Source organism: Sus scrofa, chromosome 2 (genome assembly GCF_054392235.1).
Source record: "Sus scrofa isolate SSC_HxYL_T2T_F1_AM1 chromosome 2, Sscrofa_HxYL_maternal_Yorkshire_Landrace_v2.0, whole genome shotgun sequence".
Taxonomy (NCBI): Eukaryota; Metazoa; Chordata; class Mammalia; order Artiodactyla; family Suidae; genus Sus; species Sus scrofa.
The window spans coordinates 12,638,545-12,656,798 of NC_139384.1; the positions used below are offsets into that span (position 1 = coordinate 12,638,545).

Consider the following 18,254-nt stretch of genomic DNA (forward strand, 5'->3'; position numbering starts at 1 on the left):
AATCACTGACATTCCCACTGGGAACAGAGTGGGCCTCACCCTCTCCTCATGACGAAGCCCAGAGAATGTGTGGCGAAGGTCTGTGACTTTCCTGCCTGAGCAGTATTCCACCCACTGTCCACGAATGCCTGAGTTAGGGTTACAGGGCCTGTGTCACTGCATTGCTGGTTGACAACGTGAGGGAACCTGGCGTAAACCTGGGCCCAAACCCAAACTCGAGAACATCAGTGGATACTTGAAGGCACTCTGTATTACTGCACAAGTTCAAAAGTGTGGTGAACTGATCTTAAGAGCTCCACTGCGCTTTTCCTTGCTAGGTACTGGGACAATTACTGCCCTTGACACTATCAGGACAGAGCTGGGGGTTGGTTTTTGAATCCTGGAGATCGATTACATGGATATAGTTTCTAACCTTCTCTAGCAAAGGGGTGCAGTGATAGAGGTTCCTAATCAGGCCTTTAAAGTGAAGGCACATTGGCTTTGGAGTGAGAAAGAGCTGTCTCAAACTCAGCATGCCATTTGCTGGGTGGGTAACCTTGAACAAGTTACACACTTCTGTGAGCCTTTCTCATCTGCCAAATGGAAATACCACCACCTCCCTCAGTAGGGCTGTTATGAAAATCATGATACATGTACAGAAAGCCCCTGGCATAGTGCTTCAATATAGTAGATACTCAATAAATGTTTAGTTACTATTTTTATTGTCCAAGGGTTTGAACTGGCTAGACTCTGTGATTTTTAATTCACTATTTAAGTCTTCTCAGACGAGTCATCCAGAACTAGAGTTAAAAATATATTTATCCTGTGCGGCTGTTAAATGTCTGTAAAGGGTATTTAGTGGGTAGGGAGAGGTTAGTGCACTGTGGGGGCGTCCCTGCCCTCACTCTCTCATGGCCCCAACGCACACACACTCTCACACTAAACCTGCATGCCCATTTGTCCATGTCTCCAACCCTAGTTACAAAAATGCTTGCAGTCTTTTTTTCAAAAATAAGAATGGGAAGTGAGGCCTCAGAGAACTGTCTATTCCATTAGAATAGAAGGCAACTAAGAAAGAAGGGAGGTAACTGCTACATTTTCTTGTCCTTAGCGACATGATGGCTCCCGTGTGCTGGGACCCCAGCCTGATGAGAGGAGATGACTCGAAGGTCACGGATGGACCTCACTGTCCACTGTGAAAGCTCTTGCAGCACCTTCAGGCCCCACAGCTTCTTCTCAAAGAGACCACCACCTCCAACGCTGAGGGGCGTACCATCAGCCTCACTGGGGGGGACCTTGTGCTCCAGGAGCACCATTAATTCTTCCAGCTGGTAAGCAAAGGCAGCGACTTGGAGGACAATGGTGTGTATTGCTTGATGAAAGTCATCTTCAGCTGGAGTAAAATGTTCCCGCTGGTCTTCTAACAGCCTGGCCAACATAATGTGGAAGGTACGGTAAGCTCGGAGGTTCTCTTGGAGTCGCTCTGCCTCCGTCAGCTCACTCCATCGATCAGTGCTTGCCATTGGCACACCATCCACAGAGTCCAGGTTGATGTTCTCGTTCAGACCTTGATGCTTCACCTGGCCAAGGATACAGAAAAACACCACATCTTCTGTATTCATGCCACCATTCTCACTGAACCTCTAAATCTCATATACAATCTTATTCGCTTCCCTGGTCAAGGATCCAAATTGCAAAGAAAATAGAAAGTCTAGAACAGGAATTCTTACTTCACTTGGGATCCATGACTGACCTAGGAAGACCCCCATCTTCCCTGAAATTATATGTACCGCTTTGACTACTCTTCATTTTTCTCGGGAGGGATCTAGAGCTTTCACTTGAAAACCACTGACTGGCCTAGAATAATCTTTCCTTCCTATTTGAAACACCCTCCTGGAAACTGGAATAGTATAATGATACTGGAGTCTACACATTTTAAATACCCCTGAAGACACTGGGAAGCCCTACACCTGGGAAGCCCTAGAATATAGCCATCATAGAATTTTTCCAATTTTTCTCTGCTCCATTGCCCACTTTCAATGGTAAGGACAATCCTTTATTGGAGAATTCAATGGAAATTATTTTTAAAAATTGGTATTTTGAAGAGTGTGATTTCTGACTAGTAGGGCTATATGAAGATAAATTAGTTCATAAAGAACCTAAATCAGAACTCTCTACAGGAGCCTGGAGTGTTTCCATGACAGGCCTTAGGTAAAGACTGTTGGGAATATTCTTCTATCAGAAAACCTATCTGAATCTGACACTTCCTCAAGTCCCCAGTGATTCTTCTATGGCTTTTTTCTTTTTCTTTTTGGCAGTGTAGGTAACCTTTCTATTTAGACACAGGGAACACTTTTGATTGTAATTCATACACAGATGCTTATACCATATAGGAGAAACTCGTTGGGTTTATACTGTTCTCTCAATCCTATAAACCTCACTCTGCTTTTCATTTACCAGCTCAAAAAATCACAACAATGTACACGAAGATCCCAAATATGGTTAATGTATTCTGGTAGAACTAGGACTCGTAGGTAATCATATTAAGGTAATCATATAAGGTAATCATATTAAGAACAGCCTCCAAGATATATAACCAATTCTATCTAGAAGCCCGTATTTTCTTATTCAAGGAACATGTCTCCTAGATAGCCTACAGAAAGAAAATAAGGTCTCATGAGTTTCCTCAAGGGAAGGGGCCATGTCAAATGATAGGTGCCCAATATACAAATGACTGTATGGTTAGGTCTTGCATAGCTGGTAACGGCCTGAAGCATGATGGTAAGGGGCTGGATCAGAAGAAGTGAGGTGAAAAGAGACAACAGGAAAACAGGCAACTTACATAAGCTTCCATAAGAGCAGTCAGGTCTGAACGAATCTTCCTTGCTAGCCAGATAGAGCGGCTACAGAGGTCCCGGCGGTGAGGGGTCAGCGGTGAATGCTCTGCAAAAGCCATCCCCTAACTCAACTGTCCCAGGAAACAAGTGAGCTGGGTTTGTTTCTGTCTATACTGGTCCAAATAAGCAATGTGACTCTCAGACTAAATCCACTGGGCATTTCTCTACTAATGGAATTGTGCACCCCCACCCCCTGCCTGACTCAGAGGTGGCAGCAAATTCCTGGCTGTGGATTTTTGTGCCTGTGGAATCAAAGGCCCCTTTTTAATCAGCTTTTTTCCTGTAGCGTCTGCCTCCATCTCTCTCCTCCACTCAGTGCCTAGTGTACTTGTTTTTAAGTCATTGTTTTGCTTTTGCTCTTAGCAACAAGGTCACTGTCACACTAATCCCATGACACCCTTGCCTAATGTAATCTATTTTATATACACATTTAATCTGTTCATTTTATTACCACCTTCACTGTGCTCCCCATATCCTTTTCTTTCTTCTTTGGTGTGGTAAAGTACTCCCTAATATTAAATTATTCTTATTGATAACGGCTGTCATTCATTAAGCATCTACCCTAGGCCAGACACTGCTAACTGTTTTAAAGTCTTTATTTGATCTTTAGAATAATTCTACAAGAGTTTCCTCAGTTTTACATAAGAAGAAATGGAAGCTTAAAGAAATTAATGTGCACAAAATCCAGTAACTTAGGTTCAAAATTTAAATATAGGTCTTTGATTCTACAACTGTTTCTCCCACTGAATTTCCAATTTCATTCTTTAGGTAGTTCATATTTCATTCAAGATACAAAGTTTACATGAAATAGAACCTGTAAAAATACCACATCATTTCACTCCCATCCTTTGCTATGTATTTAAATTTACACTTGATTAAAAATCAGCTAAGGAAGCATCTCTAATCCCAGTCATGGTACTTTCCTTGTAGCTACAGCATGAGGAAGGTGCTGTTTATGCCTGTTCTCTTCCGAAGGACAGGAAACACCCAACCCTGACTTGGTAACATTTCTAAGGCAGTCTCACTCAAGTGACAACATGCTTTCCTTTTTTCTTCTTTACCCAGCCATACCACACTGCTTCTTAACAAAATAATACACTGAACTTTCAAATGAAGGCAGAGTTTAAAAGTGCTTGGAGAGCTGTTGTTCCATTGCATTTAACTCAGTAGGTTACAGGATGATGCCAATTGGGTAAGAGGACAAGTTTCATCCCCAAATGAATTATAGCTTTCATTAATCCATATCATGGACATGACCTCCAAATTCAAAGACATGCCTTCTCAGGGGCAAAAATCCCATACATCAACAATAATCGAGGGACAAAGGAGAAAAGAAGGAGGCCTGAGTGGCTGTCACAGTAGGCATTTTAAGAAAGCAGTCTTTTTTTTTTTTTTTTCTTTTTTAAACTTTGTACTCATACAGACATGGAGTTTTGTGAAGAAGCACTGGAAATTATAAGTGCTGTCAGGGTTGTCATTATCAGCATGAAATTAACCTCAGAGCTTCTGTAACCTTCTCTTAACTAGATTAAGACAGGGCTCCTCTCCTAGACTGGCAAGACATGGAAAGGACTTCCAAGTGTGCCAAAGGATCACAGAATCATACGGCATCTCAGCACAGGAAACCAAGAACTAAACGGAGTCAAAAGTAAACCATCTGATTCTCATAAGAGTAAAGAGACTCTGCCACATAAAAACCTGCTGAGGGCACTTGGTTTTCACATTTAGCAGCACCAACCACTTCACCTCGGGATAACTGTAACTCAGTACAACCAAGGAATACCACCTGCTTCCATGAAGACAACTTTTATTTTTCTTCTTTACATATTTATTTTGGATATGCCTTACCTAGATTAAGAGAAAACAAGGATTTGAAAAGCAGAGTATCCCTTTTATTATAATTTCTTTTTACATAACCTTTTCAACCTAGATTCAGGTAACTACCTGTCTCTCCCGTTAAAGGAGAAGGGTCCTGCATATTACGACAGGCAAAAAAGGTTTTTAGGAAATAAAATATTTTAAATTGATTCATTACACTTTTTCAATTTTCTTGAGTACATTGGAAGAAAGTGGGAAAAAGACAGAAGGAGGGAAAAATGGTACTTCAAACAGCCAGACTCTAACAACCTTAGTTAGGTTTAGTACACTCTTTATATTTCTTTCTCCAAATATGTACGAAGGAGGTTCAAGTGCTCTATGTGGATGCTTTTCCGTACATTACTGTGTCTATCTTTTGACTCCCAGTAATCCTTGCCAGTGTTTATCTAAACTTTGAAGTATATTAAGTCTCAATTACGCAAAATAACCCTGGGGAACAACAAACAAGGAGGGAAGCACATCTTGCAGAAGTAATACCTGTATCAAGTATATTTTTCAGAATTTAGAATTGCCAATTCAAGATGGAGAATATGCAGTGGGAAGAGTTATTAAAAAGGCAATAGAATTTGACTAAGAGTAGGAAATGCAGGATTTTAAGATTAAAAGAGTTCCTTAAGAAGGACAATGAAGTAAACAGCATGAGAAGCAGAAAGGAAAAGCGAGGATGAGAATCTAGTAGAGGCAGTTTACTTAAAGCAATTCTACTTTGCTAGCATCCCTTTCTCAAAGGGAAACCAAATCCATGAAAAATACCTTAAAATTTATTGCAAACTGCTACAATAATTTACTGAAGCAAACTGCAAGCAAACCACAGCTGTGAAGAGGACTAAAAAAGAGAAAGTTTCCAATTTTTAGAACTAAACAGTTGCTTTTGGTAGGAGGAATGCAATAGAGGGAAGAACATACTGTTGTTCCTCAATCTCGCGAAGTTTTCTTTTTTTTTAAATGCAGTTTGCTTTTGTGTAGGTGGCTAAAATACCTGATGACTAATCACTGCGAATGTAATTTATGGAGACAAAGGACAAGATAAATGCGGCAGGTCATGAGGTAAGTAAGTGTAGGATATAGATGCTAGCTGGCGAAACAGTACAAAAAGGACGTCCAGCTACGGGAGTGGAACAGCTCTGCTACACACCCATCCAATCAATCTGAAAATATTTTCAAATCCACTCAACATACCAATGTCAACTTCAAATCCTTACTGTGGGCAGGAAAGCATAGTCTATATCCCTTCTATCTTTATTCCATTTTCTACCCCCACCCTGGAAGGATGGAAAAATCTGCAACACTGAGAAGAAACAATAGTGCATTTAAGACTGTTCACTGTAGGTGTTTCCCTCCCTATTCTCTGGCATCCCAATCACTGACATTAGTGGGTGTAAAGTGAGCCTCTTTCAGAGATGACATTTTGTTACCCTTCTTCTGTGGGGGGAAAAAAAAATCAAAGAGAAAATTGATAAACTTTGTAGTTTTAGTGTTTGTGAAAAAACAAGCTCTTCCTTATTTTGTTCTCAACAAAACTTCATTCTTTCCAACAGCCATCATACATTTCTGACAAACAATGAATAGGGCAAGTCTTTAATTCTAGCTTCTGAGTACATAGGATAGAAACTGCACTTCTAATTCTCTAAAAATGAGCCAAAACAATTTTTTTTTAGTTTTCTGGGAGTTAAGCTGTACAAAAATACTGTCTTTCCCATGGACAGTAGTTAAGTCATCCACCGAATGAAAATTCCTATCTCGGGAAGTGCTAATTCCCAGAATTTCAGGGAAAGCCAAAGTATTATACAGATTATTCACTTTGTTGAAATCTTTCTTCTTCTGAAGTATTATTAAAAGGGAAACAAAACAGCAATCTTCTTTGACTTAAAACTGTATGACTCAGACCATTCCTTCACTGATGGCAGTGTCCTTCACTAATCGGGAGCTGGAATGAACCAATGATAAAAAGCAAAGCAAAAGCAAAAGCAGAGCAAGGGGCCAGAGCTGGGCTAATAGGGAATCTATGTATAAAGTAATGCTGGGGACAAAAAAGAAAATGAATTCACAAGAGAAAATCTTTTATCTGTAATTCAGACCCTGAACAACCTTCCTGATTCCCTCAAAATTCCTAAATCCCAATGCTCTAAAAACTCAAAGAGCACTAATTACCACAAACCTAACATTCTTCCCTAAAGAGGTTTCTGAAAAAGCACTCGGCTACTGTAGTGATTTTGTTAGTGCTGAGGACCAGCGTTCTTCAAAGGCCACTGGAGAGCTATGATTTTAGAGGCTGGCTGAGCTTCTTCAACTTTATATCTTGCCTTCTATTAAGTACCTCTTATGCAAAGGACCCCGTGTCAGAATAATCTAATCTCTCCCAGCCCCCCAAATATAGCAACAAAGACCAAAAAAAAAAAAAAAAAAAAATCAGACTTTCCATTAATAAATAAGGACTCTCAGGTTCCACAACACAAAAACATACATGTTCAAAGTGCAAATTTCTGCCATTAGTCTGGGACTTTCTCACCATCTCACTGATGCAGAGAGCTGTCTTATGGTCAGAGACCATGTAGAAGGCAGCTCCCCAGCCTGTTGGGAGCCTGCTTCCAAGCAAGTGAGCACCATTGAGAACCTTATGGAGCTGTGGGGAAGGGGACTGAGGAAGGTGATGAAGGTTAGAGGGGGAGGGAGGTCCCCATGTATCTGCCCTTTCCTAATCCCAGGGGAATGGAGGAAAAGGGGAGGAGAGATGTGTGCTGTTTTAACAGCTCACTCTAAGGGGCCCTAAAGTGCCAAGTCAAGCTGCCAGCCTCAAGAGATTAGAATTATATGATACTTTTTGAAGATAAATGTGCCGCAGGGGTAGAAGCCAGAACCACAGGGCAGCAGTAAAGGAGGAGGGGTTTAGAGGATATTAATATACTATTAAGAGTTAGAAGCTGATCCAGAGCACATCAGAGTTAGAGGTTGAACAGGGGATCTGTTGATGAGCAGAAGTCTGCCTGGCTGGAACTGAGTACAAGAATAACTCTTACATTAAGAGCTGCTGTTGCTTCTTCTTCTTCTAGCTTTCTGATAAAGGCAACATCAGTTTTATGAAGGGGACAATAGAGGGAGTAGAGGGGATATGTGTATGGGTGTGTGTGTGTGTGTGTGTGTGTGTGTGTGTGTGTGCTGTGATCCACAATTGAAAGAGCAGGCCCTTCAGTTATTTTACTAGATTTTAAATGCTTTAAATTTTTTTTGTCCTTTTTAACTTTTAAATACAAAGTCTTAGCTGTCCCAGTGCCCAAAGTCTTCCCTTCCACTAAGGTCCAGTAGAGTCTGAATCTTCAATCAGAACCTCTGTGGTAGCACCGAGTATATCCGAGTTCATGACCAGCCCTTCAGTGCCCCCACTGCTGCCGCTTCCCACAAAGAGCTTCCCATCAGCCATCAGGCTCACCCGCTCCGTCCCACTACAGTAGGACTTTGACATCCCTTCAGCTTCCAGCAGGAGGCACTCTCCAGAGGTGGAGTTTCCCAAGGGCTCAGGAAGAAGAGGAAGACCCTGACCGTCTGCAGGTTGTGTCAGGGACTCGGGATTAGTGCCCAAGATATCTGTGCTGGTGATGAGGGCGCCTGCATTGGCAGCCAGAGCTTCGGCAATCAGCACCTCAGGGTGGCTTTTTGCTTTGTGAGCCACTACGCTGTCCTTCTTCTCAAATTTTTTGCCACAGATATTGCAAGAAAACTGGTAGAAGGAGTCTGCATCATGCTTCTTCATGTGCCAATTAAGGGATGCCTTCTGCCGACAAGTAAATCCACAGATCTCACATCTAAGGAGAGTGGAAAAGGAGATGGCTGGTCAAAAAGAGACATACAGAGACCTCTTGGAGTTCCTCACCCCAGTTGTGGCTCAGCGGTAACAAACCCAACTAGTGTCCATGAGAACATGGGCAGTCCCTGGCCCCACTCAGCGGCTTAAGGATCTGGCATTGCTGTGAGCTGTGGTGTAGGTCATAGACATGGCTCTAATCTGGCATTGCTGTGGCTGTGGTGTATGCAGGCAGATGCGGCTCAGATTCGACCCCTGGCCTGGGAACGTCCATGTTAGGGTCAGGTTGAGAATTTAGAATTTAGAGGTCACATACATACTAACATGTACGTCTTGAGAAAGATTAGGAAAAGCTGATAGAAAACTAATCTGATTTTTTCTCCTTCTGTCTGTTTGAAAAAGGAAACAGAAGAAAAAGGTCACTGACAGCTTCCTCAATCAATGGCAAAATCAATTAATTTGGTAAAAATAAATAGCAGTGGCAAATGGAATGCTATAAAGGGGCTGGTCCTCAACTGGGGTGCATGCACCTCTCCACCCAGCTGCTGGCCAGGAAGGAAGTACTCACTGCAGTGGCTTCTCGCCAGTGTGAATCATCCGGTGCACTGCCAGGTTGTGGGAACTCTTGAAGGCTCGGGCGCAGTATTCACAGATATAATCTCTCTGATCTGAGAAGAAAGACAATGCGGTTAGTGCCCCTCTTAAATATTTTTCTCCTTGCTTACAACAAGTAAGCAGATAATTAGGCACGTAAATTCAGAGAAAGAGCAATACTGTTTTTAACATATAAGTACTTTGGATAAACAAATCTTTAAAGTGAGTAATACTGTTTTCATCTGTTGAAGTCCATTCATTCAGTCGCATAAGAACAACAACAAAAGACAAAAAACACAGCTAGAAGAAATATGAGACCTGGAATCCCAATCTCAATTTTACCAATAATCCAAGTAAACAACTAATTTTCCATAGATTTTAAAACATCTTCTTCATAGACTGTGAAAGCTGAATGCATTTGGCATTTGGCATTCAACCACCACCTCCACCAGTAACAACAAAAGAATGTGGCATTTCCTAAATAAAACAGTGATCCACATCTGAAGTGTTGTTACTCATATCTTCTGTTTCAAGTTTAAAACAATGTACCCAAGATGAACAATTTAAACTCTTAAAAACTGAAGTTACTGCCATCAAATATATGTAACAGTACCTATATTTCTTTGCCTTATTCTCTTACCCCACATCTTTTACACCATTCAACCACTTCCCTATCATTTCACAGTGCCCCAAATTTCACAGGAATTTTGATGAATTTGGATATGGAATCTATGGGGCAAAGGAGCATTGTACCTTATTACTTTATTGACTGGTTGGGGAGAAAATAGACAAACAGAGGCTGAAAATATATTTGTTGAATAAATGGCCAATATACATTGTCTATGCCTTTCGACTTAAAATGATTAGAAACAGTCACAGTGAAAATACAAGGATAAGTTAAAAGGCAAACAATATCCAATTTAATCCTATTATACTCCATCCTAAACAGTTCTAAAACCAAGTGTGGGAGAAGAACCACCTTCTCCTCAATCCTGAATGCACTGAGGCGTCACCTGGGGGTCTTACTAGATGTAGATGCTGACTTGGCAGGTCTAAGGCAGGGCCTGAGCTTCTCTAAGAGGAGTTCAAGTGATGCCCAATGCTTGCTGGTCTATGTTCTACATGATGCGGAGCAGGATCTAAAAATGTACACTTCTAACTCAGGAACAATTTTTAGCACCTCCTGGGTCTTGTCCACTTTTTGAGCTCCATGGTAGCATGACAAACTCAGGCGGGGCATCTATTTACTTAAACATACACATTATATTTTCAAAGGGAGCCTGTCTACATGAATGCAGAAAAGGAAAACCCTCTAACTCTGACATCATAAAATTGTATTACCCAAATAGAAACGTTTGGAATGGACTGAATTTTTTTTTTTTCTTCTCAATTTTTTTCTTTTTTGGCTGCACCCATGGCATATGAAGTTCCTGGGCCAGGGACTGAATCCCAGCTGCAGCTATGCCCTATACCACAAGCAATGCTGGATCTTTAACCCACTGTGCCAGGCCAGGGATCAAGCCTGCACCTCCACAGTGACAGAGATACAACAGAGCTAACACTGGATCCTGCTGCATCACAGCAGGAACTCTAGGAAAGGACTGAATTTCTAAAACACTGTTTGTCATAGTAGGCTTGTGTTATTTAGCTAAATTGGTTGTCAGAAATTCCTTTTCTACAGGATAAAGCAGAGTAACAGGGAGAAGGAATGGAGAAATGGCAGCTGCTATCAGAGAACAGTGAAGACAGCATTCTCTCTGAAGAAATACAGTAAAATGCAGACTGCAGTGGAGTCTCTGGAGTGATTAAGACTGAGTATAAATTCTGGTGCTATGGGAGTCTACCAGGTGCCTGCCCTTGTGCTGTACTTTCTATGTTATCTCATTTTATCCTTATAATAATTCAGTGTTACTGGTATCACCATTAGCCTTATTTTACAAATAAGGAAAAGTGAGAAGAAAAGAAATGAAGTAACTTTTCTAAGTCACATATGTAGTAAATGATGAAAAGGGTGTATAAATATATCAATATATCAATATGACCTTGTGCAGGAGCTTTGAAATCTCTACAACTGAAACTCCTGGTTTTACCCTCTAAGGATTATTAAGAAGAAAACATATAGTAAATAATCAAGTGTCTTGCATGTACTCAATTACTTCTAATACCCAGCCCAATTTGTTCCTATTACCTGCACTGCACTGAGACTGTCAAGTGGCTACAAATGAATGATGTTGGAATCTATTCTATAATAGGTATTATAAAGACATTCAGTTTTTCTTTTTGAGTCAATAGCTCCTACAGCGGGTTACATGTGAATTTAATAGCTAGTCTTTATGATTTCAACAGCAGCAGAAGTTCCAGGAGCTTTTTAGTAGTTAACACTAACTATACGCAAGCCTCCTTACCATTAGGCTTTCTCTACACACTCTTCAGTCCAGGTAGATATTACTGTATCTATCTACCTGAAGCAGAATTAGAAAACCCTGGTGCTGCTAAGACCTATCTGTGTGACCAGAGCCAAATTACCTAATGCTTCTTAGCCTCTGGCTTTTTAGCTGTGAAACAAGGCTACTAGGAGTTCCCATTGTAGCTCGGTGGGTTAAGGATCCAATGTTGCCACAAGCTGTGGTGTAGGTCACAGATGTGACTGGGATCCTGCATTGCTGTGGCTGTGGTGTAGGCTGGCATCTGCAGCTCCGATCAGACTCCTAACCTGGAAACTTCCATATGCCACAGGTGGGGGGCCCTTAAAAAAAAAAAAAAAAAAGGCTACTCTAACCAAACAATACTTTGAGCAACCTGATAAACATTTTACTTCAGAAAGTCACCTGTGTGATGTTTGGCATGTCGTAGAAGTTGCTTCTGGAGCCTGAAGAGTCTCCCACAGGAGGGATGGGGACATACGTATTTCTTCTTCAGCAAATGCTGATATTTAATGTGGTGCTACAACAGTAAGAGGAAGTGAAGTGGGATAAAAAATAAGCCTTCTAGAAAGCTTAGCTTATTCCTTTGCTAAGTCAAAAGTAACGAAGGAAAACCACTCTGTATATGAACAGGGAGCAGCACAGTAAATGGCTAAGAATACAGGCTTTAAGAAACAGATAGACCTGGATTCCAATCTGGCTCTGCCATTCATTAGCGGTGTGACCTCAGAAGATGTAAACTCCAGTTCTCATTATGACAAAAGAATGGTAGCTATTATGATAATAGAAGCAGAATCAAAAAGGCCTTAGTAAAAATTATACTTGCTGCTAAAGATCAAACAAGCACTTCTTAAGCTCTAATGATTAGTATTTCAACTTCATGTTTTCTGCCAGACCTAAATACAAGTTGCATCTTTGCTCACTTAAGAAAAATCTACTCACTTAAACTAAAAACATTTAAAATTTATTCTATACAGTACTTGAGAAGTCACAGGTTTCAGTTGCTAGTTTTATTCTTTAAAAATACACCTTAAAATAAAATCTGTTCAACTGTGTCCTGGTGTGTTGTTACACAATCATCTTTTCTATCAGAGTATTTACACCATAATGAGAAACACTGGAATGCTCCCAAGAGTCCAAGGAAATATTTAAGCTCAAGTTCTTAGTCACTTGAAAAATAAATAAAAAAAACACAAAAACTAACAAAGACACAACTGAAATAACTTTAAAAAAAGATCTTCCTTAACATTATACACTAATTTATTATTATCATTCTTTTGTCTTTTTAGGGCTGCACCCACAGCATCTGGAGGTTCCCGGGCTAGGGGTTGAATTGGAGCTGCAGCTGCTGGCCTACACCACAGCCACAGCAACGCAGGATCGGAGCCGCATCTGTGACCTATACACCACAGCTCAAAGCAACGCCAGATCCTTAACCCACTGAGTGAGGTCAGGGATCAAACCAGTGTCTTCTCGGATGGTAGTCAGATTCATTTCTGCTGAGCCACGACGGGAACTCCTTGACATGATAAATTAATGATAAAGCCTACACATGATCACAGACTGTGAAGTCTCATGAAGTATGAGAACTAGTAATGGAACACAACCTGAAAGGCTGCCTTATTTACCAACTTCACTGACCTGCAAATAGCGAGGGTGAGCAAGAACAGTTCCACATCCTTCCATTTCACAACGGACATACTGGATTGGAGGCTTTTTTCTATTATCAATATGTAGGAGAAAGTTAGCAACAGAAAAGAGGTAGTCTGCACAGTGGCCTTTAACTCAAACTGCACAACAGGGAATAGCTATTTTATAATATGGAGAATCAAAGTCTCTTGTCTATAGCTTGCACGGAAATTATGTTAGAAGTAACCAGAAACTGCCAAATATTTAGAGTTTTCAAAAAAGAGCACAAAATAAACTAGCAACCTCCCAAAAGGCAGAGAAGTGTTAACATTTTTAAAAACTTTAAGATCCTGAAATGGAAATTTTAAAATAGTAACTTTGCGTCAAGGATGTTAGGAAAGTTGTTTTTGTGAAATTTTTAACTAGCCATTCCTGCAGGATAATTATGACTGCGGAACATGCAAGTGTTAAGTGTCTACCACCAGAGAGAAGGCCCAACACAACAGATGTACAAATTACTCACCTCCTTTTGGGTAATCGTGGACTTTTGTCATCTTTTCGTCTTCTTCCTCTCCTATAATTAAAGAACAGAGTAACTGATTGAAACATATATTCCAGATTGAAGCTTATAATGTAAAGGATAGCTGAGGACATACACTCAAAACCAAAGAGCAGGTGGCAGACACAAAGAATAACCCAGGATACATAAACTCAAAGACATATCTGACAAACCAAAGATTTCACCACTCCGAAGTAATTTCACTTCAAATAAGTCTGCACCACATATTAAATACATATCTTTCATAAACTACACATTACTATGGAAGAGCTGGATAAACTCCAAGGTTCTAGGAGTTCCCATCATGGCTCAGCAGCAGTAGGTTAAGGATCTGGCGTTGCTGTGAGCTGTGGTGTAGGTCCCAGATGCAGCCTGGATCCTGCGTTGCTGTGGCTGTGGCGTAGGCTGGTAGCTACAGCTCAGATTAGACTACTAGCCTGGGGAACTTCCGTATGCCACAGGTGTGGCCCTTTAAAAAAAAAAAAAAAAAAAAAAAAAAAAAAACCCTCAAGGTTCCTACTTGAAGAACCGTTTCAGTGAAAAGTCTACCATTTAAATGTAATCAATTTTTAAAAAATGGAATGAAAGAATCAATTATCTAGAAATCCTAAGACTATAAACTATACTCTCCGTTACAACAGAGACAAAAGCTTATACACTTAAAAAATCTATTTCGGCAATAGGAAATAACTGCTAGACAGAAAGTTTTTACCTGATCAAGGTTATTATACCATTTGCTTTATTTGCTCTTCTTTTGAGGATCCGTATTTTGCCATACTTTTTCCTCCTACCTCCATCCCCTCTATTCCTTCTGCATCCTTACAGCTACTGTCCTACCCGCTCAATTGAATGACTTTAAGTAATGCTTTGAATTAAATTTCTCGAGCTTTCTTTTGGGTGTGGGGGCGGGGGGAGGCACACCTGAAGCAAGCGGAAGTTTTAGGGCCAGGGATCGAACCCCTGCCACAGCAGTGACTGTAGCTGCTGCAGTGACAATGGATCCTTAATCCGATGAGTTCCCCCTCAACAGGGGAACTTCAAAACTTCCGAAGTTTCTGAGAAGAGTCTCTCCAATGAGATTGTCAGCCAATAGAGACAATAATATGTATCTGTCAACATCTTTCCTCTCACTCCAACCCTTTTTCCCACTAGTGGTTTAAAAATCTGTAATTGCCTACTCACTTCCTAGGAGGTTCCTCATCTTCCCTAATTTCATTCTCTTCTTCTTTGACCTCTACCTCGACTTCCACTTTTATTTCTTTCTTCTCTTTTTCTTCTTTCACCTTCCCTGATTTTCTCCGTGGCTTTGGAGTTTCCCTGAAAATACAAATATATTTCAACACGGTTATCTAGCAAAGAATCTTTTCAAGGACAATTGTGAAAACAGAGTGAAGCCTGGAGTTATCATTGATTTATTGCAAAAACATGATCCTCAGCCTATGAAATGTGGTTTCCAGCCAACCATTCTTCATATGCACAGTAATCATATTTTCTATATGTATGTATATATTTATATATATGTTAAAGACTATGAGATGACCTCCCCCAAGCTAACAATGCCTTCAAATCAAATCTCACTATAGTTGTAAAGAAAAATTTAGGAGTTCCCGTCGTGGCGCAGTGGTTAACAAATCCGACTAGGAACCATGAGGTTGCGGGTTCGATCCCTGGCCTTGCTCAGTGGGTTAAGGATCCGGTGTTGCTGTGAGCTGTGGTGTAGGTTGCAGACGCGGCTCAGATCCCGCGTTGCTGTGGCTCTGGCGTAGGCCGGTGGCTACAGCTCCAATTGGACCCCTAGCCTGGGAACCTCCATATGCCGCGAGAGCGGCCCAAGAAATGGCAAAAAGACAAAAAAAAAAGAAAAACCAAAAAAAAAACTTAGTATTCAGGGAATTCATGATGACATCTTAAGATAAAAACATCATAATAATTTGTATATGATCAAAACAAAGTTCTATGAATGGAAGAGAGGGCTGCATGAGGGAGTAATAAGATTTAGGTTTTTAAAACAAGTGCGTAATTAATTACTCATTTAAAATTAAATCCATATCTATTAGTTTGGCAACAAGATGAAATAAAAGCATGCGACAATGCTTTCCTAACTTGTATTTCACCAATGAATCTTAGACTTGCCTTTCTAAGTGGGGTTTGTAGGTCTCATCTCTTGGATCATCTTTGAAAGGTATTTCTTCTTCACTGATCAGCATCTCTTCTTCCTCCTCTTCTTCCTCATCACTGCTAAAAAGAAGAAAATAGAAATTAGAAAGTCAAGTTATAAGAATTACGTCTGACTGGATTTTACTTGGTAATTTGTTTAGAGATAGCCAAAGATTCACAATAAGTTATCCAGGATTTCAGTCTTATGGTCTAGTTGTACTGCCATCTAGCTGTCTCATCCTGAAGAATAATAACTGGAACTAAAACTACATATATCCTAGATATGCTATCACTGCATTAAAAAAAAGGCAAGGCAGGAGTTCCTGTTGTGGCGCAGTGGTTAACGAATCTGACTAGGAACAATGAGGTTGCAGGTTTGATCCCTGGCCTTGCTCAGTGAGTTAACGATCTGGCATAGCCATGAGCTGTGCTATAGGTTGCAGATGCGGCTTGGATCCCACGTTGCTGTGGCTCTGGCGTAGGCTGGTGGCTACAGCTCTGATTCAACCCCTAGCCTGGGAACCTCCATATGCCGCAGAAGCGGCCCTAGAAAAGGCAAAAAGACAAAAAAAAAAAAAAAAAAAAAAAAAAGGGCAAGCCAATGATGGCTCAGTAAAATTAAAGAGTTAAAAAACATGCGACTCAATTATGTCAAGTAGAAAACAACTCCAGAGTCATCTGATGTGATTATGTTCTACATCCCCAAAGGTTTAAATATGAAACATGGAAAAGTTTCTTACCTAATGCCACCTGGAGACTGATGTTCTTCTGCAACATCTAGAAAAACAAAGTCCAAAGAAAACTTTAATCTATGTAGGTATAGTTATTTTCTCTTTCTAGCCAAGAGACTCAAACCAAATTACTGCCTGGAGTAATTATACAAAAGGAGAATTAGCTACAAAATGTCAAGTAGGAACCCTTGCTACACCACACCACACCTCCCCTGAAAGTTAAGCTGAAAATGTTCATCATTACATTTAAAATAAACACACAACTGGTTATTAAATAACCATACTCTATTTGCACTGTACCATAATCAAGCTGATCTGTGTTTGGTTCTGACTTGCAGATGAGCTGCAATGAGCCAGTCTTGGACCTAGAGCTTCGGGTGTTCTCTGTGTCACGATGCCGAGAGACAGATGTCCTGCTACTACTGCGCCAGCCCCGACTAGGCCGAGTTGCAGCAATGGAAGCTTCCTGAGGGAGGGCAGAATCGTCTTCCTCTTTTTCTTCCTTGGGATCTAGATGAAAACATACACCGTTCTTTAAAGTTTATGGTTAGCCAATAACTATCTCCGTGTATCTGCAATATAGTCAATGAAAAGACGATAAATTAAAAAAAAAGCCTCAAAATTTTACTGATATAACAGAAACAATGAGAGGAAAATTTGATAAAACTTATCCTTCCTACCATCGCTCTAAAGAAAAAACTGTCACGTTGCAAAATAGTAATTTCACATGGATTTATCTACTAAAAGATGAAATGCTAAGAGAAATATACCTAAGATGTAACCTTTTGTTCTCTCTCTCTGTATATATATACATGTGGTTATTTTTGGCTGCAGCTGTGGCATGCAGAAATTCTCAGGCCACCCACTGCTACTTCCAGAGCAGTAACACCACCATATCCTCAACTTGCGAAACTACCAGGGAACTCCTATTTTAACCTTTAAATCTAAGATAGAAGAAACTAAATTGTGTGAGTGGTCCCAAAAAGATGATCAGATCTGCAGAGGCATGAAAAAGACTCATAGGTCCAGATGATTTAATGATCAAACAACGCAGCAAGTACTAAAGAGGAATCCCGTAATTGCAATGTCTTCTCTTGATTCTACTCAATAATTTTATTCAGTATATTAAAAGTGGGCCTATTCTGACTATGGAAGAGTCTTTTAATAATCTCAGAATGGAAAAGTCCTTCCTAAGAATAGCAGAATTTCAGGCCTTAAGACCAATACATAAAGTTTTCTGCATGGCAAATTCCACTATAAGCAAAGTCTAACAGCCCAATAGAAAAGCGGCAACTCAATGAAAACATACGTTTTTCAAAAACATATTAACAGGAGTTCCTGCTGTGGCGAGTTAAGAACCCGACCAGTATCCATGAGGATGCAGGTTCAATCCCTGGCCTTGCTCAGTGGGTTGAGGTGTAGCTCTGATTCAACCCCTAGCCTGGGAACTTCCATATGCTGCAGGTGCGGTGCTAAAAAGCAAGAAACAAAACAAAACAAGAGACAAAGAAGGACACTGTATAGTGATAAATTGGTCAATCAATCAAGAAGATATAAGAATTATAAACCTATACATACCCAATATATGAGACAAAAATGACAGAACTG

At 40.4% G+C, this 18,254-nt stretch overlaps 2 protein-coding genes across 5 annotated transcripts in view; both read right to left on the minus strand.

Moving 5' to 3' along the window:
- Nucleotides 1–692: 692 nt before the first annotated feature.
- On the minus strand, nt 693–3,021 carry CNTF (ciliary neurotrophic factor). Its single transcript, NM_001444856.1, is given in 2 exon segments — nt 693–1,559; nt 2,822–3,021. Coding segments are annotated over 2 exon segments (603 nt in total). The 5' UTR covers nt 2,936–3,021; the 3' UTR covers nt 693–1,070.
- A 1,645-nt stretch (nt 3,022–4,666) lies between these two features.
- ZFP91 (ZFP91 zinc finger protein, atypical E3 ubiquitin ligase) overlaps nt 4,667–18,254 on the minus strand; it is a 34,873-nt gene continuing 21,285 nt past the window's right edge. The window contains exons 3-11 of one of the 4 annotated variants that reach the window (XM_021083008.2): nt 16,947–17,156; nt 16,656–16,692; nt 15,892–15,993; nt 14,941–15,075; nt 13,723–13,773; nt 13,212–13,290; nt 11,976–12,090; nt 9,122–9,221; nt 4,667–8,554 (exon numbers count right to left, since the gene is read on the minus strand). In XM_021083008.2, coding sequence (XP_020938667.1) covers nt 8,044–8,554; nt 9,122–9,221; nt 11,976–12,090; nt 13,212–13,290; nt 13,723–13,773; nt 14,941–15,075; nt 15,892–15,993; nt 16,656–16,692; nt 16,947–17,156 — 1,340 coding nt within the window. In that variant the 3' untranslated portion in view covers nt 4,667–8,043. Of the gene's footprint in view, nt 8,555–9,121; nt 9,222–11,975; nt 12,091–13,211; nt 13,291–13,722; nt 13,774–14,940; nt 15,076–15,891; nt 15,997–16,655; nt 16,693–16,946; nt 17,157–18,254 lie in introns of all 4 variants that reach the window. The other 3 variants (XM_021083007.2, XM_085011087.1, XM_085011086.1) reach the window with 3 other exon arrangements.